The following is a 25505-nucleotide window of genomic DNA, read 5'->3' as shown; positions in this document are numbered from 1 at the left end:
GCATGCATCCTTTTCAGGATAGCAGTATTTGGTAGAGGGTCCATGTGAAGGCAAGCAAAAAGACCAAAGGCCTTACTTCTCCACATGGCAGCTCATAAGGGGAGTTGAAGTTACCAGTGTCAGCAGAAATGAGAAGCTGTAGGTAGAAAGCAGATAGAAAAATTACATGCTTGTCATCTTTGCCCAGATTATATCAACCACATGATACCAAGGACAGAAAGACAATCCATGCTTGATGTTAATCCCCTAAAGAAACAATAAAGAAATAACTAAGTCCTGAAATGAATTGGGGGCATATGCCACTCCCCTGTACTTTCAGATATCTAAATGCAATGAGAAATCTCAGGAGATGGAAATGCCAGCCTGGAAAGCAATAATCAGGATCTTCAAAAGTAGCAGAATAAGGTCTGGGAGGTGTGGATTCTCTACTTGCTGAGATCATTCACTGGGAAAATTTGGACAATGTGGATAATGTGGAAGGTCATTAACTAGGAAAGTGAAATCAATCCTGTAGGCCTTTGTTCAGTGTGTTGAATTATGAAACACTAATCTTGGCACTAAAGGCAGAATTACAAAGGTGTGCAACACATCACTTCCATCTCATGGAGGAGGTAAGCCTCTACACAAATAACCATGAATTGAGTATTGTGTGGTATAATAACAAAAGCTAATTGTTAACACTGACAAGACATCCATTACATGCCACATCCTATTCTAAAGGGGTTTCCATGTTTTATTTCATTTCATTATCACAACCACTCCATGAGACAGGTACTATGATTCCGCTATATTTTACAGTGAGAAAACTGAAGCTCAGAGAAGTTGAGTAACTTACCTAATGTCACAGAGCTCCCTGATGGTATATCAGGGATTTAAACCCAGGCTCCCTTGCCCACCACACAGTGTAGCATGCAAAGGATTCTAATTCTGTCTATGGTGAGTTATGGGGGCAGGATGAGGTAGGGAGTTGGGGAGAAGAAAAGAAGCAGCTCCCAGAAGAAAATGGCAATTGAGCTGTGTGGTTTCTAGATGAATGCAATATAATCTCCCACAAAATAATTGGGTCCCCTAGACCTAGTTTCCTTGTCTCTGAGAAAGACTGATGAGTTTATCTCTCATGTCCCTTTGAATCTCTTAATCACTTAAGAATTCAGTATGTCACCTCTTATGACATCACCAGAGACAGTATAAAAAGAGCAAGCTTTGGAACAAAACAAGTACCAGCTGTGTGGCATTAGGAGCACTGCATACCATTTCTGAATCTCTGTTTCTTCATTGATACAATGAGACAATCTTCATAAGGTTGTTGTAGAGATTCAATAATCTATGCGCACTGCCTGGCACATAGGGGGCACTCGATTAAATTTAGTCTCTATTTCCCCCCTCCTTCTTTAATTGCATAAAAATCTCAGTTCATGAACTCCCCTAAACCTTAGATGAGTGACTTTGATGTGTGATTGGCTACATATTAGTAGAATACCCTTTGGAGGGAGATGAAAAAAAAAAAAGAATATTTGAATATTTTCTAAAATAACTGCAAGGTTTTAATTTGCAATGTTTCCATTTTATATTACAACACCTTGTCCTTCTCTTGATCTCTTTCATCATACAACTCAACTACCTTACTGAAGAGTCCCATGATAAACGGGAAACCAAGAGGTGAAGACACATACTATTTATAAGCCATGATTCATATGGCCTAGGAAGCTTCCGACATTCCTTAAGTTAGGCAAAAGTGCAAAGTTAAAAGAATGAAAAGCTTTGTAATGTTATAAACTGAAATAAATGCAAATGGAAGTGGGCAATAAAGCCCTACCCAAAAACACCTGCCATAATTTGAAGTTTTAATATCAAAGATTAAGACAAGATAGAAATCACGAGAGACACCTGGGTGGCTCAGCGGTTGAGCGTCTGCCTTTGGCTCAGGTCGTGATCCCAGGATCCAGGATTGAGTCCCACGTCGGGCTCCCTGCATGGAGCCTGCTTCTCCCTCTGCCTGTGTCTCTGACTTTCTCTCCCTGTGTCTCTCATGGATAAATAAATAAAATCTTTAAAAAGAGAGATCATGAGGCATACTGGTAGAAAAAAATATATTGATATCAAAGAGAAAAAAACAGAGTTTTTAAGTAGATGTTATGCTTCTTCTTTCATTAACTCAGAACACATTTGTTTTAACCTGTGATAGCTCAAGAGATTTGAGACTTTTTTTCCCTTTTTACTTCTTTTTAACTAAGGTTTAACTTACATATATTAAAGTGCACCAATCTTAAGTGTATACTCTGCTAATACATATGCAAACACCTATGTAACCATCTCCCAGATCAACATAGAGAACATTTCTAGCACCCCTGAACATTTCCTACTTCCATTTCAGTTACCAAAAGGTAACCTCTATCCACACTTTTTTTTTTTTAATGATAGGCACACAGTGAGAGAGAGAGAGAGAGAGAGAGAGAGAGAGAGGCAGAGACATAGGCAGAGGGAGAAGCAGGCCCCATGCACCGGGAGCCCAACGTGGGATTCAATCCTGGGTCTCCAGGATCACACCCTGGGTCAAAGCCAGGCGCTAAACCGCTGCGCCACCCAGGGATCCCTATCCACACTTTTATTTATTTATTTATTTTTTTAATTTTTTTTTTTTAACCTATCCACACTTTTAAATACAGCATGTTAACAAGAATAGGCAATGACCAATGAAAAACTAAAGGAGTCCTAAACCTAATTTGTGTCTTCCGCTGTGTGCAACAGTTTTTCATTACAAAGACTACTTCATGGGCAATTTAGTAACCAAGAGATATCCAAGGCTCTAAGGAATTCACTCACTGGCTAATAAAATGAAAGCCACAGCTTGAGACGTTCTTATTCTGGAAGAGTCAAAGGACCCATTTCTTAATTCTAGAGCAAACTGATTAAAGAAAGCATTGGGGGATCCCTGGGTGGCGCAGCGCTTTGGCGCCTGCCTTTGGCCCAGGGCGCAATCCTGGAGACCCGGGATCGAATCCCACGTCGGGCTCCCGGTGCATGGAGCCTGCTTCTCCCTCTGCCTATGTCTCTGCCTCTCTCTCTCAAGCACCCATGAGCATGGGATGCTTTTCCATTTTTTCATGTCCTCTTCAATTTCTTTTATAAATGTTCTATGGTTTTCACTATACAGATCATTTACCTCTTTGGTCAGGTTTATTCCTAGATATCTTACAGTTTTTGGTGCAATTATAAATGGGGTCGATTCCTTCATTTCTTTTTCTGCTGCTTCATTATTTAATAAATAATAAAAAATTTAAAAAAAAAAAAAAAAAGAAAGAAAGCATTGGGAGAATTAAGCCAGATTGTTTGCAAATTCAGTGTTAATATGAATGACTCCTAAGTGACTCAAATTCTGCTTTGTGGTTAGCCAAGCCAAGATAGGCAACAATCAGGAGTCATTCAGAACCAAACTCTTGATTGGATCACAAAGCCATCAGCTGTGCACAGAGATGCCTCTGATTTGACATCAACGGAGCATGAACTTTGAGTTGTTTTCTGTGATAATTTGACATTCTTGCAAATATTATTTCTGTTTTGCAATACTTTTTTTCCCCAAATTTTTATTTAAACCCTAGTTAAACATACAATGCATATTGGTTTCAGGAATAGAATTCAGTGGTTCATCACTTACATATAACACCCAGTGCTCATTATAAGTGCCCTCCTTAATGCCCTTCACTCATTTAACCCATCCTCCTGCCCACCTCCCCTCCAGAAACCCTCAGTTTGTTCTCTATCGTTGTTTCTTATGGTTTGTTTTCCTCTCTCCTTTTTTTCTTTTCCCCCTTCCTAAATAGTCATCTGTTTTGTTTCTTAAGTTCCACATATGAGTGAAATCATATGGTATTTGCCTTTCTCTGATGGACTTGTTTCAGTTAACATAATACACTCTACCTCCATCCATGTCATTGCAAATGGCAAGATTTCATTCTTTTTGATGGCTGACTTGTATTCCCTTGTATATACACCACATCTTCTTTATCCATCAGTTGATGGATTTTCATAGTTTGGCTACCGTTGATGCAGCTGCTATAAACATCTGAATGCATGTGCCCCTTCAAATATGTATTTCTGTATCCTTTAGGTGAAAACCTAGTGGTACAATTGCTGGAATGTAGACTAGTTCTACTTTTAACTCTTTGAGGAATCTTCATACTATCTTCCAGAGTGGCTGTACTAGTTTGCATTCCCACCAATAGTGCAAGAGGGTTTCCCTTTCTCCAAATCCTCACCAATATCTGTTGTTTTTTCTTGTGTTAATCTTAGCCACTCTGACAGGTGTGAGGTGATATCTTAATGTGGTCTTGATTTGTATTTCCCTTATGATGAATGATGCTGAGCATCTTTTCACGTGTCTTTTGTTTTCATGTTTCATGTCTTCTTCGGAAAAATGTCTATTCATATCTTCTGCCTGTTTCTTAACTCGATTATTTGGTATTGGAGTATTTAGTTTGATAAGTTCTTTACAGATTTTGGATACTAACTCTTTATTAGATATGTCATTTGCAAATATCTTCTCTCATTCCCTAGGCTGCCCTCTAGTTTTGTTGTTTCCTTCACTGTGCAGAAGCTTTTTATCTTGATGACATCCCAATAGTTCACTTTTGCTTTTGTTTCTTGTGCCTCCAGTGACGTGTCTAGTGAGAAGCTGCTACAGCCAAGGTCAAAGAGGTTGTTACCTGTGTTCTCCTCTAGGATTTTGATGGTTTTCTGTCTCACATTTGGGTCTTTCATCCATTTTGAGTTTATTTTTGTGTATGGCATAAGAACGAGGTCCAGTTTCATTCTTCTACATGTGGCTGTCCAGTTTTCCCAATACCATTTGTTGAAAAGACTGGATTTTTCCATTGGCTTTTCTTTCTTGCTTTGTCGAAAATTAGTTGGCCATGTAGTTGTGGGTCCATTTCTGGGTTTTATATTCTGTTCCATTGTGTCTGTTCCTCTGTGTCTGTTTTTGTGCCGGTACCATACAGTCTTGATTACTACAGCTTTGTAACATAGCTGGAAGTCTAGAATCATGATGCCTCCAGCTTTGTTTTTCTTTTTCAGGATTGCTTTGGCTATTTGGAGTCTTTTGAAATGTCATACAAATTTTAGGATTGTTTGTTCTAGGTCTGTGAAAAATGCTGGTAATACTTTGATAGGGATTGCATTAAGTGTAGATTGCTTTGGGTAGTATGGATATTTTAATAATGTTTGTTATTCCAACCCATGAGCATGGGATGCTTTTCCATTTTTTCATGTCCTCTTCAATTTCTTTTATAAATGTTCTATGGTTTTCACTATACAGATCATTTACCTCTTTGGTCAGGTTTATTCCTAGATATCTTACAGTTTTTGGTGCAATTATAAATGGGGTCGATTCCTTCATTTCTTTTTCTGCTGCTTCATTATTGTTGTACAAAATGCTACAGATTTCTGTACATTGATTTTATATAATGTGACTTTACTGAATTCACATATTAGTTCTAACAATGTTTTGGTGGAGTCTTTCAGGTTTTCTGCATAGAGTATCATGTTGTCTGCAGATAGTGAGAGTTTAACTTCTACCTTGCAATTTGGATACCTCATCTCTTTTTTTTGTCTGATTGCTGAGGCTAAGACTTCCAGCACTCTGTTAAATAGCAATGGTAAGAGTGGATATTCTTGTCTTTCCTGACCTTGATGGAAAGGCTCTCAGTTTTCCCCATTGAGGATGATATTAGCTGTAGGTCTTTCGTATATGGCCTTTATGATGTTGAGGTATGTTTCATCTATCCTTATTTTGTTGAGGGTTTTTATGAAGAATGGATGCTGTATTTTGTCAAACAGTTTTTTTGTATCTATTGAGAGGATTTTATGGTTCTTATCCTTTCTTTATTAATGTGGTATATCATGCTGATTGTTTGTGAATACTGAACCACCCAGGAATAAATCCCACTTAACTATGGTGAGTAATTCTCTTAATGTGGGATGCTTGGGTGGCTCAGCTTGTAAGTTTCTAGGAATTTGTTCATTTCTTCCAGATTGTACAGTTTGTTGGCATATAATCTTTCATAATATTCTCTTATAATTATATCTATTTCTGTGGTGTTGGTTGTGATCTCTTCTTTTTCATTCATAATTTTATTTATTTGGGTCCTTTCTCTTTTCTTTTTGATAAGTCTGGCCAGGAGTTTATCAATTTTATTAATTCTTTCAAAGAACCAGCTCTTAGTTTCATTGATCTGTTCTAATTCATTCTTGTTTGTTTCTATGTTGTTTATTTGTGCTCTACTCTTTATTGTTTCCCTTATGCTGGCTTTAGGTTCTTTTTCTAGTTGTTTTCTAACTGTGATAATTTGTAATGTTAGGCTGTTTAAAACTTTTCTTGCTTCTTGAGGTAGACCTGCATTGCAACATACTTTCCTCTTAGCACCACTTTTGCTGTATCCCAAAGGTTTTGGCCCATCATGTTTTCATTTTTACTTGCTTCCATTTATTTTTTATTTCTTCATTTCCTGGTTCACCCATTCATTGTTTAATAGGATATTCTTTAACCACCATGTATTTGTGGTCTTTCCAAGTTTTTTCTTGTGGTTGACTTCAAGTTTCAGAGTGCTATGATCTGAAAATATTTTTTGCATTTATTCTGGTAACTTTCAGGTCATTTAGTAAAAGCTGGGAATATAATGAGTGATGGAGGGTAGTCTGCTGGGAGCAAGGCAACCAGTCCAAGAGTTTGGTTCATGTTTAATCTAAAAACCTGAGCTAATACAGTATAGTCAAACTATAGATTGACTGTCAATAAGTTTTCCAAACAGGGACACCTTTAAAAGGGAACCCTAAAAAAAATAAAATAAAAAAATAAAAAAAAAATAAAAGGGAACCCTATTGTAAATAAGTCATAATAGTGGGACCAAATTAGGACTCCCTCAAGCAAATTAGAATGTATGGTCACCCTAGTGATCGTTAGTCTCCACTCCATCAGAGTTCATATAGATTACTTCTTAATTCCAATGACTTCTTTACTATGAAACTAAAGCTTTTATGGTGGCAAAGACATTTGAGAGAGGAAAAAACCCAGGACACATGAGAGATTACAGATGAGATCTAGTAAGCTAAACATATCAATGTCACTGATCTAAGGTTGGAGCCTTAGCTCCTGATACAAAGCTATCAGTTCGAAGGAGGTTGAAGGCTCACAGGGGAATAGACGTTACATCTTCTACAGCTTTAGTAATGCATTCTAGCAAGTGATATAATATTCTACACAGTGTGGATTGTTAATAAATAATGAGGGGTGATGAGCTAAGGGAGGGCATTAGCCCATTTGTTAAAATATTATTCTGGCCAATAATAAATGTGATGATGATAATCAATAGTTTAAATGAATTGAGTGCTCACTACGTACCTGGCATACTGTACTAATTCTTTTACATCCATTAGCTTTTTAAATTCCCCAGTTATCCTATAACATAGATTCTACTGCTATCCCGTTCCTCCCACCCCACCCCACCCCACCCTCAGATGCAAAAATGGAGCCTCCTCAGATGAAAAAATGGAGGTTTAGAGGACTTAAGCCAGGTGTCTAAGGTAGTCAAGAGCATATTCAGACTCTCAGATCAGTCTGAATCTCACACTTGGCCTCACCTCATCCCTGCCCCTCCCCTGCCAGGACTCTTTTGCCAGGACTCTTTTTTCTGTGTATGTATAATTTCCTGAAGGAGCTCCAATAGGGGGGTTGTTTACTGAAAGGACACTGTGGACAACTCCTCAGGCAGAAGGGGCAGAGGAGCACATACTGTAGGACCTCATGAGTAGTGCAACTGAGGAGCCAGGAATCAAGACCCCTGCCACCAGCTCTCATCTCCCATTTCTTTGTCATATCTACTACTAATTTATACATTTTCTCAAAATCTGGAGGCTTGGGATTCTATAGGATCAATCATTTCCAATGTCTGAATCTTCCTCTACGGTGTTTTACTAGACCTTATTATTTGTTTTTTTAGAAAAAGGAAGAATGAACTTTTATTTCTTTACTACTAAAGATAGAAGTTAAATTCTGATTTCAATCAGCTTGTGATCATAACACACAGGGAAACATTCTGTTTTCATCTGGTATGCTTTCCTAGGCAGAAGCCCACACAAAGAAGCACAAAGCCCTATAGGAAGGAGGTAAAGGCACTTCATTTCCCAAGTGAATAGATTTTAATAATTACTCTTGCCTTGTGAAATTTATTTAAAACTGTCATTTCACAACAGGTACTTCCCATATTTCTGTATAAAAAGGTTTTCCCCCCCCTTCACTCTTTTAGTCTCTATAAGACAGAAAGTGATATTTCCTTGAGGCCAGCATTCTGTTACTACAGTGGTGTACTCCTTTCATAGATGCACACATTCCAGCACAAAGCACAGAGCCTGGACTAGAGCCCAGTTCTCCTGACTTCCAGCCTAGAGCCTTTTCAACAAGTTGTGTGGATGTCAAGGGTGGAGGGTAAGGTGGGGAGTGGGTATGTCTTGTGTGTAACCCAAAACAGAAGAACGTGAAGCATCCCATGGTCATCTCCTGCCCCTTTGTACCATTTGATATCCAAGTGTCTGGTCCAAATGTCTGGTTGTGGCATATTAATGTGATAGATTTGACTCAAGTTCTGTGTATGTATATTTTGTAAATAGCTATTTACTCAACTCTTCCCCAGTGGACTATGAATTCACTTATAGCATGTAGGTGCTTATTCATTTTTACGTCTCCATCATGCAGAATACAGTTTGGCACATGAAAGGCACCAAAAAGTATTGGTTGGAAGGAAAGAAGAAAGGAAGGCAGGGAGGCAGGGAGGCAGGGAGGCAGGGAGGCAGGAGGCAGGAAGGCAGGAAGGAAGGGCCACAGAATTTACTTCAAATGAAGGGTCTATTTATAAAATTCAAACAAAAGCAAAGTAAAGCTGTGGTTACTTGAGGGAAATAGAAAAACTTTATTTGCCTTAAGTGTTTCCTGCATTCACTCTTCCCCATTCCTCCTGTGTTATCTTTTTTGTTAAATAATTCTTTTTAAAAAAAACTTTATTTATTTATTTATTTATTTATTTATTCATTCATTCATTCATTCATGAGAGACGCAAAGAAAGAGGCAGGGACATAGACAGAGGGAGAAGTAGGCTCCTCGCAGGGAGCCTGATGCAGGACTTGATCCCCGGACCCGGGATCATGCCCTGAGCCAAAGGCAGACACTCAACCACTGAGCCACCAGGTGTCCCAATTTTTTTTTTTAAGATTTTTATTTATCAAAAAAAAAAAAAAAAAAAAACTTTTTCTAAATGTACCAATTCGGCAGAGAGAAAGAGAGGACAAGCAGGGGGAGTGGAAGAGGGAGAGGGGGCAGCAGGCTGCCCACTGAGCAGGGAGCACAATGGGGCTCGATCCTAGGACCGTTGGATCATGACCTGAGCCAAAGGCAGATGCTTAATGGGCTGAGCCCTGTTAAATAATTCTTCAAAAAGAAATACTATTAGAAAACAAATTGGTAGAAAAGATAACAAAATGCTAATAGGAATTATCAAAAGGAATAATAAACATGAAAGTATGTAAAAAGGAATGAAAATCCAAAGAAAAAATAAGTGCAATAAGTGATATAAAGAAAAAAAAATGTAACATGCAGAAACTCCTTCCTAATTCAGTATTAGATGAATAATACTGAATAATTCAGTATTAACTGCTTCAAAACAGTGTATGAATTGCACTGCAGAGACCACATTGTCAGAAAATTTCACAGGGAGGAAAAGAGAGCACACAAACCAAGGCACAAGGAAAGAGAAGGGCCAGTCCTCATAAGCATGGCAGGATCACTAGCTCTGAAAACAAGGAAAGGAAGTTATTGGATGGATATTTCTCTAGGAAAACATGAAAGATTCCCTATTTAAATCACTGCCTGTGGGATTATAAACAGTGATTCTTGGATTTGCTTTGGAGCCAGACCATCTGGGAGTCACGGGACCTCTCTGACCTATTTGAAACACTTATAGTCAACTAGCAGACAAGTGATAAGTAGAATGAGCTACTTTTCTTTTTTTAGTTGGAGGTCTGAGGCAAGGAGGGGGGAATTTGAGTTAAATTTCTTTTTCATTCACTCTCTTTTTTCTTTGCAAATTGCGAAAGAAAGAAAGAAAAAAAGAAAGAAAAGAAAGAAAGAAAGAAAGAAAGAAAGAAAGAAAGAAAGAAAAGAAAAGAAAGAAAGAGAGAAAGACCAATGCTAGTCAGCTTTAGAATATCTCAGATCACCTAGAGTTCTAGAAGATTATGGTTGAGCAACAATGGCTGGAACAACCACCCAATGATTTCTTCATTAGATATATATTTATTGAGCATCTAATATAAACCAGGTACTATGGACAGAGTGGCAAACAAGACACACAAGTCCCTTGTTTTGTGGAAGATTCCCATCTTATGGGAGAGGACAGATAATAAACAAATGGACAGAAAAGATAGTATCTCTCTGAGACCATGTCCTGCAAACCTTCTCTTCCCTCCTTTTATTCCAGGCACAGTAGAGAACAGGGGTCTTCTTGCTGTCCCTAGAACGTTCCAAGCTCAGACTTGCCTCGACACCTTTACCCATGCTCTCCCCACTAGCTGCCAAGTTTTGTACCCAGACTTCACAGGGCTCCCTCTTTCCCCTCCTTCAAATCTGACGTGTCACCTCCCAAAGAAGTTTCCCCCATCTTCCTATGTAAAATAGGCCTCCCTCACTCACCATGGCTTTCTATTTTATTTTGTTTGCATCTCCCATTTGCTGAATCTGTGTTCTTTATGTGCTTATCCTTCTCATTTTCAGTTCCTCCACTAGGATGCGAGAACCATGAACACCATGGGTTTTGTCTGTTTTGTTCACTTGTATATCTCATGCATTTAGAACAGGGCTGTTAGACGTGCTCATTTATTCACATCCAAAAAGTATCTAAAGTCAGAGAACCCCATCTATTATCTGCACTGTGGCAGGTGGTCTCCAGAGATGGTCCCCAGTGAACTGTACTCCTGGTATTCACACTTTGAATTATGGGCTGGCCCTGTGAATCACCCTTGGCCAACAGAAAGCAGTAGAGGTGAAGCCACCTGATGTCCAAGGTTATCATATAAGAAGCCTTGCAGATTCCCTCTTACCATTATAGAACACATACTCTGCAGGAAGCCAGCCACCAAGGAAAAAGTCTAAGTATACTGAGATGGCCATGCTGTAGGGAAGCCCAAGCTAGCCATGTGGTGGGCCATGGAGGGAAACAAAATGCTCAGTTAGTCCCCACCTTTTCTGGCCATCCCCGCTGAAGCATCAGACATGGGAGTGCACATGTAGCTCAATTGAGTCTCCAAATGGTACTCCAACCCTGGGTGCCATCTGACAGTGGCTGCATGAGAGACCCATAGTAAGAACCATCCAGCTGAAAGCCCCGTCAATCCACTGTTCAATGAGCAGAAATAATACATTATTGTTTTAAGCCAGAAGCTTTGAAGTAGTTATGTAGCAATAGATAACTACAAAGTGCAGCCACCAAAAATAGCTCTAGATTCAAACATTTCTTTCCCCACAAACATTATGCATGTGTAAGGGTCCTTGGGCTTTCCCTCATACATTCTCCAGTAAGGTATGCGTCTCTGCCATTCACAAAGTTTCTTTTCCACTGTTCACTCTTCTACGCCCCTACACCCCACAGTGAGTCAGGAAAGGTGACTGCATCCTCATGGGATCGCTATAATCTTGGCCAAGTCCCTAAGCCCTCTGAAGCTCAGGTTCCTCTCTGAAAAATGACTACAGATTTTAGAAAGAGATAGAGTAGAAGTGGTCTACCAAAGCAGGAGAGGCTGTGTATCTGAGTGGTGATAAGAGGTAGGCCAGTGTCAGGAGACCAAAGTGCAAATGCCAGCTCCTCCTCTGTCTAGTTCACAGTGGCCCTATTTCCCCAGAACCTAATGTGAAAACCATGATGCTGGATGGTCTCAGAGGCCTCCTTACTTCACACATGATCCGTTAACCATGCAGAAAATAGACATATACTTTAAAACTTCAGGATTGATTTTAATGTATTATTGATGTGGCATCATGTATTTTAATTTTTAAATAATACTGGACTGGGACAGTTTTTTTTATTGCTTCTGCTTTCTCACAGAACCAGACTTACATTAATGTGTCCCAACTACCATCTACTGCTATACCATTACCATTTGTCCATTTCTCTAAACATGGTGCTAAGCTTCATTTGTGCTTCATCCCTAGAGAGAGGAAGAGGGTACTTCCAATTTCCCCATCTGCAGTATAATCTGAGTTGGGAAATACCATTTTACAATCATTCTATTTTTTTTAATATTACTTTCAAAGGCCTATAGTAGGAGATTCCATGCCCTACTATAGATTCCCATTGCAATGTTTAATGGCTGTACCCATCAGGAAATTGCCCTTCACATCAGTATCACACAACGTTTCTCAACTTTCATTCTTAAAACTTTTTTTTAGAAGTCTTAAAATCAAACTCTTCGGTGTCACCACATGGCTCACTTCTGAACTCTCTGTGATTCCCATTTTCTCCTTTGGATGTTGAAGTTAAATTGAAAATAGGAATGGTCTGAAAAAGAAAGAAAAAGAAAAAGAGAAAGAGAAAGAGAAAGAGAAAGAGAAAGAGAGAAAGAGAGAGAGAAAGAAAAAGAAAGAAAGAAAGAAAGAAAGAAAGAAAGAAAGAAAGAGAAAGAAAAAAGAAAGAAAGAAAACAGGAATGGTCTGATGAGTACTCATGAAATTTTTGACTTATGACACTGATACATTAAATATTATGTATTGTTAAATTATTACAGGTTATACCTTGATAAGAGCTCAACACCTCTATAAACAGATCATCAGACAACAGGCACAAAATTACAGGCATGTGATGATACTTTATGTGTACTTATATTGGCTGCCACGTATTATAAATTAGGTAATTACTTGACCATACATTGCAACATTATCTTCACTCAAATCTCCAAGCTCATATTTGAACTCTGCCCCTGAGACTATGGACAGATGCACAGTATATTTGATCAATGTGAAAAAGAGGCCAACTTTGATCAATATTCCAAGCTGTTAAGCAGAAGTCTCCTACCTCCTGGAAGATGATGGATTAGGCATTTTCTACTGGACCTGGTGCAGTAACTGGAAAAAGTAACAGCTAGAACTCTTCCTTGATATTAGAAAGAAGAAATTATGTTCCCAGAGGCTAGGAGGAAGAAAGGTAAAGGGTCTTTTATTAGAGAAAATCAAAGAGCCCCCCCTAAAATATATTGTAGATATAATCTCATGTCTCTATTTTGTCATACTACAGTGAGATTTCCTGTTTGCCACTGCTGCCTTTTAAATACTGTGTTCCCTTTTACTGTATAACAGCCCCATGAATAAATAATTAGGCAGCTGTTTGACAACAGCTTTTAAATGCAGGCAAATGTCACTATGTAAAATACTCTAGTTTACTTGCTCTTTCCTAATTCCTCCCCACCCTAGGAAAGGACTATGTGCCACTTTCTTCACCTGCCCCTACACCCATACTCCTCTCCTCCTTTCTGACTTAAGACCATATTATTGTAAGTCCTCATCCCACACACTACAGAACAAGTTCCACGGCACTCATGTGCTCATTAATTGAGCTGTAAGCCCATGCTGAGGAAGCTTTCAACACTTGGCCTTATTCATGCATCAAAAGAAGCTTAACTGAGGTTTCTCAAAAATGTCAAACATGTAACTACCATCTGACTAGCAATTCCACTCCTAGGTATTTCCTCAAAAGAATTCAAAGCAGGGACTCGAACAGGTATTTGTACATCAATGTTCACAGCAGCATCATTCAAAAGAGCCACAAGAAAAAAACAAAAAAACAAAAAAAACCAAAAAGAGCCACAAGGTAGAAATAGCCCAAGTGTTCATCAACAGGTGAACAGATTAATAAATGTAGAATATTATGCAGCCCAAAGAAAAGAATGAACCACTGAGTATGCTTGCTAGTATGGACCTTGGAAACATTATATGTAGTGATACAAGCCAGACACAGCAGGAAAGATATCATATGACTGCAATTACATGAAGTATCCAGAATAGACAAATTCATAGACACAGAAAGTAGAATGGAGGTTACCAGGGACAGGGAAGAGGGGAAGAGGGGTTATTATTAAATGGATATACAGTTGATATTGGGTATAACAAGAAGTTTTGGGCATAGACAGTGGTAATTGTTACACATATTGTGAGTATATTTAATGCCACTGAATTGTACATTTAACAATGGCTAAAATGATACATATTATCATCATACATATTATGTATATTTTACTGCAATAAAAAAAAATACTTAGGGGAAAAACTGAGCTCTCCTCTGAGCTGCAGCAGGGGCTGTTAAGAAGACACCAGAGATTTAGAGAGAGTCACTATGTAGAGTTTAGGAGGATGATAATGTCATTTATATTTCAGGGCCACACCTATCCACAGTAGGAGGGGTAGCTAGAGAAGGGATCTCAAGGCTGAAGGAGTAACATTCCCCGGAAAAGCCAGCTGTGGACACTGAAGAGACAGCTTGCAACCAGCTGGTCACCCAGAGCCTTCCCCACCACACCCAACCAGGCTTCCACAAAGGTCATTGGTCAGAAGCGCCTACCTCACGTAGGGGGCATACTTGGTTGACCTTCTGACTTTAGGTTTCCCCTCAGGTAGTGATGTTAGGGTGGTGAGATTGAGCCCCGCCTCTGGCTCCGTGCAGACTTTGTACTCTGTTTAAGATTCCTTCTCCCTCTTCTTCTGCCCCTCCCATGCCTGCTCTCTCTCTCTTTCTAAAATATATAATTCTTTTTTTTCCAACTAACATCTTCTTTTTTAATTTAAAGTTAATCAACATATAGTATATTATTGGTTTCAGAGGTAGAGTTTAGTAACTCATCAGTTGCATATAACACCCAGCTCATTACATCACATGCCCTCCTTAATGCCCATCACCCAGTTACCCCACCTCACCACCCCCTCCAGCAACTGTCAATTTGTTTCCTAGAGTTAAGAGTCTCTTATGGTTTGTCTCCCTCTCTGATTTTGTCTTATTTTATTTTTCCTTCCCTTCCCCTGTGTTTACCTATGGTCATCTGTTTTGTCTCTTAAATTCCACATATGAGGTAAATCATATGCTATCTATTTTTCTATTACTTATTTCACTTAATAGCCTCTAGTTACATCCATGTCATTGCAAATGGCAAGATTTCATTCTTTTTGATGGCTGAGTAGTATTCCGGTATATATATATACCACATCTTCTTTACCCATTCATTTATCAGTGGACATCTGGGCTCTTTCCATAGTTTGGCTCTTGTGGACATTTGCTGCTATGAAATTGGGACGCAGGGCCCCAATAAAGTAATCTTTAAAAAAAATAGAGAAGAGAGAGAGAGAGCATGACCAAGCAACTCTCATGGAATTTACATAAGCATTTTTCTTTTACTTTTCAAGCATCAGGAGAATCAATTCTGGAGCAAGTAGGCTACAAAAAGTTGCTTTTGTTCTTTCTGCCTAATCAAATAGCTAATTAATGGAGAGGGAAAAAGAAAACCCTGGAAGGGACTTGATCTGCAAAATGTTTGCAGTTATCTGAAAGGGTAGGTATTTTCTTTTACACACACCATACATACACACCTATGCATACATAGTCTTTGTAATTATTTGTAATCGTTGTAATTCTTCTGAAATCTAAAAAATAATTTTAGGGCACCTGGTTGGCTCAGTGGTTGACAGTCTGCCTTTGGCTTAGGTCGTGACCCCAGGAGGTCCTGGGATTGGGGGCCTGCTTCTCTCTCTGCCTATGTCTCTGCCTCTCTCTGTGTGCGTCTCTCGGTAATAAATAAATAAGTAAAATCTTTTAAAAACAAAAGAAATAAAATCCGTTTCAAAAGAAAAATGAAGGACTTGCAGCCCCAGACAGAGCCCAGAGTTAGTGATTTTTTCCCCCAGTCATGTCAAAGGCTACTGTTGCCACTTGTCATTGTTTTAAAGTAAATTTGGGCTCCCAACAAGTAGGTTCTACAGTCCTCTAATTCTCAGCTGCTCCGCTGAGAGCTAGGAAGCCCCCGACACATACTTCACTCGGTATGATAATGGCAAGTTCAGAAGGACGCCGGCCACCGGTAGCTCTCAGAAGTCCGGGCGGTAAACGGAGGATGCTTCAAATGGAAAACTTTAGCCTGACTCAGAGTCCGGCAAGCGGGAGGAAGAGGTGTTCGGGTCACGGGTGGGGCGCAGTCAGCGGCGCAGCTGCCAGGGGCATTTTGGGGAGCGCCGTCCCCTCCCCCACGCGCCCCCTCCGCGAACCGCGAAGGGTTAACCAGACAACCGCGTCTCACCACCTGTGTCACTGAACCGACCTATTGTTGAAGCCCCGACGGGAGCAGTCCCCAGTGAGGCAATATCCTGTCTGAATAATTCAGGCCGGGGCCCAGGCCAGCCCACGCGGCGCATCTGCGCGCGCGAGCGCCTCGCTCCATCCCAGCCATTTCCTGAGGCTGCGGCCCCGCGGCTCGTTTTCTTTCCAAGCCCCTGGTGACAGCCGGGTAGGGAAGAAGCCCGCCCTGCAGGGCTGGCTGCACCGACGGAGCCGGTCGGGCAGCGGCTCCACCTGCGCGGCCGGTCAGCGCCCCCCCGCCCCCCCCCGCGAGCGAGACTAGCTCCACAGGTTCCCCGCGCGCAGCCCGGGCCTCGCGCGCTGGGGCGGGAGGCGGCCGCCGGCCTCGGTTCCTCCCCTCCCCGCCCCGCCCCGCCCCTCCTCTCCCCGCCCCGCCCCTGCTCGCCCCGCCCCTGCTCGCCCCGCCCCGCCCCTTCCCGCCCCGCCCCGCCCCGCCCCGCCCCGCCGGCGCCGACCAATCGCGGGCGCCCGGACGTGTCCAGGTTGGCGGCCCCGCGGCGGCCCCGGCGGCCTGGATGCGCCGAGCGGCGGGGCGCGCGGGGAGGGCGGGAGGGCGCGCTGCGCAGGGCCTGCGCCCCGGACGCCGCGAGCCGGGAGGGGACGCCTGAGGGTGCCCTCCGCGCGCGGCCCCGATGACCGAGCTACAGCAAGATGTGGAAGACACGAAGCCCGCCAAAGTGCTCGCCAAGAGGGAGAGCAGAGTTGGCTCCGCGCAGTAAGTGCTCGCGCGGGGACCCAGCCCGGCGGCCGCGAGCGCGGCCCGGGCCTCTGCTCCGGGGGCAGCTGCACCGTGGACCCACAGCCCGCGGCTTGAATTCCGGCGGCGGCGCCCTGGGGAGGTGCTTGCTGCGGGCGGGCTTCGAGCGCGGTGGAGGTTGAGCCTCCCCGAGGGCGCTGCGCGGCGGGCACGCGGGCTCCGGGCCGGGTCGGGAAACGGCGCTGGCGCTGGTTTCCGTAGCCTCGTCCCTAAAGTGTGCGAAGTTGAAGTTGCCTCGGAGATGTCACCTGGTCGTGACCTCCGCGGTGATGTGTCTTGTCGTTGGATTCGGATCCCCTTGACTCCCCCCCCCCCCCCCCCGAGAGAGGAAAAGGAGTGGGAAACGTGAAATAAGCTTTACCTTTCCCCTCAAACGCTGTCTGATTCTGCTTGGGACCTTGACACAAACTTAAGCTATTTGTTCGGAGAGAGAAGGTGGAGGAAGCGCAGTGAATATACAGCACGAGCACACACCTCAGATACTGAGTGCTGACTGTCCCCTTAAAAGATTCACGTTCATAATAGGGTTTGCACATTCCTAGGCCTATAAACTCTTCTGGTTTCAGAAAATGGAAACAAGTATTTTGATCACAAGGGTTAGCTTACTGTTATAAAACTTATTTATTGCCCCCCCCGACTGCTTTTTTTAAGATCCAAAAGTATTATTTCCATGATGTTATTCCCAAACATCCTTTGTTTTTTTGTGTGTGTTTTTATATATATGTATATTTATATATATATTTATTTATTTATTTATTTTTGATAGTCACAGAGAGAGAGAGAGGGGCAGAGACACAGGCAGAGGGAGAAGCAGGCTCCATGCACCGGGAGCCCGATGTGGGATTCGATCCTGGGTCTCCAGGATCGCGCCCTGGGCCAAAGGCAGGCGCCAAACCGCTGCGCTACCCAGGGATCCCCCCAAACATCCTTTGAAAAAGGAAAAGTGTCTTTGAGTATTCGCTTCTTTTTTATATCACTGTAACTCTAAATGATACTAAAATAAATATATAAATAAGATGTTAAGGTAAGTAAATAAGCCAACTTTTTTGGTTGTTACCAACCTGTTGAGGTTACCTAAAAAAAAAAAAAGTTAAAATTCTGTCTCCTTCACTATTTCAGCATCTACTCATTTTTTTTTTTTTAAATCACACAGCCTGGTTCCACATAAAGACTTGTGTTTATAAAAGCATATTCCATCTGTGTATTGGAGTTTGGGCTAAAGTTGGGAAAGAATCCCTTTTATTAGCTGCTTTGATTTGTTGTTTCAAAGGCTTTGCAGTGTCTGCTTTCCTTGGCCAGCCTTTCTTCTGCCCCTCAAGCTTTGTCAACTTAAACTGATATCTTTTCCTCTGAAGTGATAGTAACAGAGGATTGAGGGAGGTATTTCTTGGTTTATGGAGATTTTTGTTTTGTTTTTTACAAAGTGGTAATTTCCAGGCCTGTCAAAGTCACTTCTGAGTCAGTTGAAAACTTGAGGCAATCTCTACTTCTGAGCTTTCGAACTCTTGCTTTGGTAACAGATTAAGAGTAATTTTAAGAGGGAGGTAGACTCGTTATCAGTGTTATGTGTTGTCATAATGGCGTGTTCGAAATCATTCGAGGAGCAAAATTTTTATTCTTAGAAACCCAGTCTAACTTCTCTGTTTTGAACTTTATAACGTAGATTGATTATCAGTAAGCTCAGAGTCATTGGAGTCCGTGTGTCCCTATGGACATTTTCTTCTCAAGTGTTAGAATGGCTTGGCTCTTCCCATAGTCTTCATTACCTAGAAGGGGTATTAATTAGGAGGCTAATTAATAATAGCTGGCATTTACTGAGAATGCTTGCTCTGTGACAGACATTGTGCTCAACACTGTGTTCAGTTTCATTCAGAATGAGGCAGATATTGTCATCTCCATTTTACAAATAAGAGTATGGAAGGTCTGAGAAGTTAAGCATCTGTGCAGAGAGACAACACAGTTACTAGAGAAAAGCTCAAATTTAAGACTTGAACGGCTTACCCTAGAGCCCACACTTGAACACTTTTTCCAAACTTCTGTATTCCAGAATCTTTGATGGCCCTCCATGACCTACTCTCCTCTGCCAAGAATTTCAGACCTTTAATGATCTGAGTACATGTAGACCATTTCAACCTCATTCCTAATACTAGCACGCACATCTTTTATAGCTCAACAATCATGCTAGCAATCCTGTACTTAGGAGGTGATGATGCAGAAGAATAAGGAACAGGTGTGCCAGATGTACTGTCGAGTAAAGTTCCCTTCATGCCTTCTTGCCTCTATTCCTTTGCTCAAGCAATTCCGCCTCTTCTTTGTTTCAGTATACTTCTACAGATGAACTCAAAATGTCCTTCTTCTAAAGCCTATCCTTGTCACTGACCATACTTAGCTCTTTCTTATCTGGGCTCACGTTGCATATATGGGATCAAGCCCAGAGAATTTAGCTGTCCCTATTATTGCTGTTAATTAACAGCTAATGTTTATTGAACATTTATCATGTACAAAGTACTGTTTTAAGTTGTTAACAGATATTAAATTACAGATCAGCCCAGGGTATATTAGTTAACCTTAAGTCGATTGCAAACTCTGATCACATTTTTTCTTACTGAATTTCTCAGAGGGCCCAATGAATAATCTCTTCTGATAACTATCTATTACTGAGCTAGGGAGGCTGAGACCTCAGCCCCCTAATTAAGGTATATAATATACTTATAACTGACATTCAGCCTGACTATCTCAGGGGAAATCCTGCCCTTTAAAAAAATCTTTTTTCCCTTTTAAAATTTTTAAATCAAATTTTCTATCAGTAGCAGTTAGAATTTGTAGGTACGTTAACTTGCCCGAGAGCTGTAGCTTAGTTATCCTTCTTTGTGTTAGCAGTGAGGCTGCATATTTATTCATCACCAAAATGCATATTTGATTTAAAAATGCCCCCTCTCGGGATCCCTGGGTGGCGCAGCGGTTTGGCGCCTGCCTTTGGCCCAGGGCGCGATCCTGGAGACCCGGGATCGAATCCCACGTCGGGCTCCCGGTGCATGGAGCCTGCTTCTCCCTCTGCCTGTGTCTCTGCCTCTCTCTCTCTCTCTGTGACTATCATAAATAAATAAAAATTAAAAAAAAAAATGCCCCCTCTCTTATCAAGAATTGTTCATTTAGCTGCATTATTTCCTTGAGAGCCTAGTTTTTTCCTTTCAGTACTTTTTTTCATTCTGAATGTTATTTTCCTAACATATAGACATTTCTAACCTAACTTCTTTGACACACATTTTATGAGATACACTTATTTCAGAAACTCTTTTGTGGATCTGATTTATTAATGGCTAAGTTATTTTCAATGAATTACAAAAAATATCTAAAACGACTGATATATTCCTGGGCAAAAGTTATCTTGATTCATATTTTAAATAATGAATTATACAGCAGATGTAACATATTTGTAATGCAATTTTAATTTTTAACATACTTTAATAATTTGGGACATAAGAATTAGAGAGATTTATTCAACTCAGTGTACATGGAGAAAGAGAGGATGGATATGGACAACATAAATATTTACCTTAAATGGAAACTCTTGTATTTTTAGCAAGAAGTAATAATGATTTTAGGGACACATTTGACATTGGTGAATTCAAGTAAAAATAAGTGACCTGCGGTGAAAGCATTTATCATGCAAACAGAATAAGGTTTAAGTTGGGAATTGATCTTGCACTGGAACCAAGAGGAGCGAAGACATAAAATGTGAGGATAGCTTGATTTCTTACTGCTTGCTTAATTCCAAACTTCAGATGCTCATTTAGAAAGAAAATCTCCATATTATGTATTACTTACATGTTATCTATCTTTGTGTGTGTGTACACACTTTTCTAAAATTCTAACTTCCAAGTCACCAGCTGACGGGTTACCTGGTGTAGTTTTTTTTTTTTTTAAGATTTTATTTATTTATTCATGAGAGACACAGGCAGAGGGAAAGCAAGCTCCATGCAGGGAGCCCGACATAGGACTCAGTCCCAGGGTCTCCAGGATCACACCCTGGGCCGAGGGCGGCGCTAAACTGCTGAGCCACCCGGGCTGCCCCTGGTGTACTTTTTAATATAAACTTTGAAATGGGAAGAAAAAATTATAACCTTAGAAACTATTAAAATTTTATTAAACTGAAACAATGGAGGAGTTTGACAAGATAGAGAAAAATTAAACAGTGTGCCTCTCTAAAATGTTTTTGAAAAGGAGTTTAATGAATAAAATTAGTCCTCTGGCTAGGGGGGTACTATCATAGGAAATCACTGATTTATCACGGTAGTTCATGAAGATGTTAAGAATGCGGGCTCTAGGGCACATAAGTAGGTAGGTAGCTGGGTCAGTTAAGCATCTGCCTTCAGCTCAGGTTATGATCCCGTGTCACCTCCCTGCTCAGAGGGGAGTCTGCTTCTCCCTCTCCTTCCCCCTGCTCGTGCTTTCTCTGTCTCTCACTCTCTCAAATAAATAAATCTTAAAAAAAAAAAAAAAAAAAAAGAATCCAAGCTCTAGCCTACTTCAAAATAAATACAGCAATGATTTAAAAAAAAAAAAAAAGAAAAGAAAAGAATCCTGGTGTGCCTGAGTGGCTCAGCTGGTTAAGCATCTGCCTTCAGCTCAGGTCATGATCCCAGCCAGGGTCCTGGGTCCCTGCTCAAGGAAGAGTCCGCTTCTCCCTCTCCCTCTCCTTCTAAGGTCCTTCCCCCTGTTCATGCTCTCTGTCTGTCTCTATCTCCCAAATAAATAAAATCTTAAAAAAAAATATATAATAGGGGTACCTGGGTGGCTCAGTGGTTGGATATTGCCTTTGGCTCAGGTAGTGATCCCGGGGTCCTGGGATCAAGTCCCGCTTCGGGCTCCCTGCAGCGAGCTTGTTTCTCCCTCTGCCTATGTCTCTGCCTCTCTCTGAGTGTCTCTCATGATTAAATAAAGAAAATCTTTTAAAAATTTTGAAATAAACTTAAAAAGAATCCTAGTGCAATGCACACATATATCACAATTTTTAAAAGAAATTTTAAGTGATTAAAAAAAACAAACACCAGAAGCCCTAGGAAATGATGATTTGAAATCTGACTTCCATGTCTCCTGAAGTGTGATCCTGGCCAGTTACTTAGCACCCTAAATCTCCCTTTCATTTTATGTAAAGGGGAATACTTAAGTCAGCTGTTTTGTAGATGTTTGCTTTCAAGTTTAAATGAGAAAGGTAAGAAATTCAGTTCACCTGGTGTCTGACCTTGTGAGCTCTCAATAACTGTAGCTATGTTCATCTTCGCTGCTGAATGTCTGGGACATGCTTGGGGTAGAGGTGGGAAGATGACATAAAAGGTCATTAAATTAGTCCAGATTCAACAGGCCTAACTCTGACAGTCACATGCCCCTGTGTTGTATTCAGGGAGCCTCTGTTACATCAGCCGGACCTTGAAGACCCTTGGGATAGCACTGGAGCATTTCCATGAAACCAACATGGAACCTTGATTTTTAGTTTATGCTAAGAGGCTCTCCTCTCATAACTGTCTAGTGACCTACCAGCTTATTTAAGTATTGCTTACTGATTTGGTGTTATCCCATCTGTTGTCCAGTACTGTTATCTACGAGCCATTTATTTTCATATCCTGCTTCCTGGCACTGAGCTTTTATCTCGTGGCTTCTCATCTTTATTTATTTTTTTTAAAGATTTTATTTATTTATTCATGAGAGACATAGAAGGAGAGAGAGGCAGAGACACAGGCAGAGGGAGAAGCAGGCTCCATGAAGGGAGCCCGATGTGGGACTCGATCCGGGTCTCCAGGATCACTTCCCGGGGTGAAGGCGGCTAAACCGCTGAGCCACCCAGGCTGCCCGCTTCTCATCTTTAGACTGCCTGTGGTTTTCCATTTGCTCTCCTCCAGTAGAACTCTCCCTCACCATCTTTCTAATTCTTTAAATGATGCTCAGCTCTAGGCATCTCACACATTTTCCAGTGGTGTAAAGCAGAGGTTCTAGAGAGAGACCCCTCCACAACCACCCTAATGACTGTTCTTTCTCCTTAAAGGAAAATGGGTGTTTTTATCTCGACCTAAATTTCATTATTTACTCCCATAAGAGAAGTAGAACCAACTTATACTGCATTCGGTAAGGGAAACTAATTCATATGCTGTCACTGGTCACTCCATGTCCTATTTAGAATGGGACATGATGTCTCTAGAGGCAGATTATTTTTAACAGGTTTATTGAGATATGTATTACATATCAAAATTTACCCATTCAGTAATTTACAATTCAGTAATTTTCCTGAATTTACAGTAAGATTCCCTTAGGCCCATTTATATTTAATCCCCATTTCTAGCTAGCACCAGGTAACCACTTGTCTACTTTCTGTTTCTACAAATTTGCCTTTTCAGGGCATTTCATATAAATGGAATCATATAATATATGGTTTCTTGTATCTGGCTTCTTTCACTCAACATCACATTTTTGAGGTTCATCTGTGAAGTGACATAGGTCAGCAGTTTGTTCCTTTCTATTGCTGCATAGTATTCCACTATATGGATATACCACATTTTGGTCTTTCTCTTCATTTGTTCATGAGCATTTGGGTTGTCTCCGCTCATTGGTTATGATGAATAATGCTATGGATATTTGCATGCAAATCTTTGTGTAGACAGATGCTGTTCTCTTGAGTATATACCTACAGGTGGAATTGCTGGGTCATATCGTAATTCTGTGTTTACCTTTTGGAGGAACTGGCAGACTTTTTCCAAAGCCGCTATACCATTTGAGGTTTCTGCGAGCAATGCGTGAGGGCCCTTGGTGTAGATTTAAGAGAAAATGCCTTCACAGCACAGGGAAACAGACTGTAAGCACTGTAAAGGTAGATCAGTGGCTTACATTTTGTGACATAATGAATATTTGTTGATTGCTGACTAAGCGACGTTCATACTTAGGACATTGAAAACGCCTCCAAACTGCGACGTTATCAAAGATGTTAACAGCTGTTACAATGTTAACAAAGATAACTCCGGATGTCATACTTAGGTACATTTTTTTACAACCTCTTAAAATTTTGCATGTAACGTTTATCTCTGTTTTTTATGACCGAATAATACAAAGAAGACATTTAAAAATTGGACCATAATCTCCCCCATCTGTGTTGACATGTTTTAAAGCAGTATGTGTATAAGGTTAGAAAAATAAAACAATGAAAGCTATGTACAAAATGAAAAGGGAGAGCTTTCTTCCTGTCTCCCACATGACATTTCCTTTTCTCAAAGGTAACCACTTGCTAAGGTTTTTGTTTTGTTCTTATGCTGTTGTCATGTAAGGCCAGAATCAAGTTGTTTGTTGGTTTGATTTGTCTTAGCATATCCACCTCCCAGTATGCGTCTAAGTAAGTTGGACTTGGTGAAATGAAAGACCACATGAGGATTAAGTGTGATCATACACTACTTGGGCTGCCTACCATAGGAGAGCTCAGTGAATGGCAGACGGTGTTCTCATAAAGCACTGTTTTCTCAAACTTCCCTACAAAATAGTTTCCTACCAATAAAGTGGCCTCCTCGGTTTTAGGAATAAAGGATGAATTAACCCATGAGAACACAATTTTCTTATGTGGACCTTAGCAAAGTGGTGTGAAGTGGAGGGTCTGCTTTCTGACTGAGCCATCCTCAAGTTATCTATTCCTTTTCTTATCTCTTCTGTTCCCCTCTCTTAAATGAAGGACTCTAGACAGGCTTCTGATCAGATGAGGTAGCAATACCTGTGCCACTGTGTAAACAACTGGATGGAGGTTACAGTAGTGATGAGATGTGTTTAAGAAAGAAGAGGTGGAGCAGATGGCGGAGATAATGAAGTAAGGAGATGGGGAGAGAAGAAAGTTAGAAAAACTCAGGAGGGATATTGAGTTATTTTGAAAAAAGAAAGAAAAAATGCTTGTTTGCCTTAATGTGTGTGATCTTCCACTTGTGTCCTGGCAGATGTTTCTCCTCTTCTCTCCATATGTTCTTCTGCATCCTGTTGGTGAAGTCTCTGGTGCTGCTAGGGGTAGCTGATATTCCTTTTCTTCCCTCATGGAAATCCTGATCTGTATATAAATATTGGTGTTCTCTTAAGTCCATATATATCAGGTTTATGATTATATCCATATTTGTTATCTTCTGGGTTTTTCAAATTATATCTTCCATCTTATGCAGTGAGTTGAAAACTGGGGAGAACCTTAGAATTATGCTAAATTTTGTGTCATTTATTATTAAGGATTATTACCTGAAGACAGTGATCTTGTGATCCTACAGATTATTTGAAACCCTTTGGGACGCCTGGGTGGCTCAGTG

General features: G+C 40.8%; 1 protein-coding gene across 4 annotated transcripts in view; it reads left to right on the top strand.

Moving 5' to 3' along the window:
• Positions 1–25505, top strand: part of GRAMD2B (GRAM domain containing 2B) — a 111256-nt gene that overhangs the window by 22713 nt on the left and 63038 nt on the right. For 2 of the 4 annotated variants that reach the window (XM_041761370.1, XM_041761368.1), the window contains exon 1: positions 16937–17145. The exons of the other annotated variants lie outside the window; for them this stretch is intronic. In XM_041761370.1, the coding sequence (XP_041617304.1) occupies positions 17063–17145 (83 nt within the window). In that variant the 5' untranslated portion in view covers positions 16937–17062. Of the gene's footprint in view, positions 1–16936; positions 17146–25505 lie in introns of those variants that run through there. 4 annotated transcript variants of the gene reach the window in all.

Source organism: Vulpes lagopus, chromosome 7 (assembly GCF_018345385.1).
Source record: "Vulpes lagopus strain Blue_001 chromosome 7, ASM1834538v1, whole genome shotgun sequence".
In the NCBI taxonomy this organism is placed as follows: domain Eukaryota; kingdom Metazoa; phylum Chordata; class Mammalia; order Carnivora; family Canidae; genus Vulpes; species Vulpes lagopus.
Note: the sequence above shows the minus strand (reverse complement) of the source record. Positions and strands in the feature narration are given on the sequence as shown.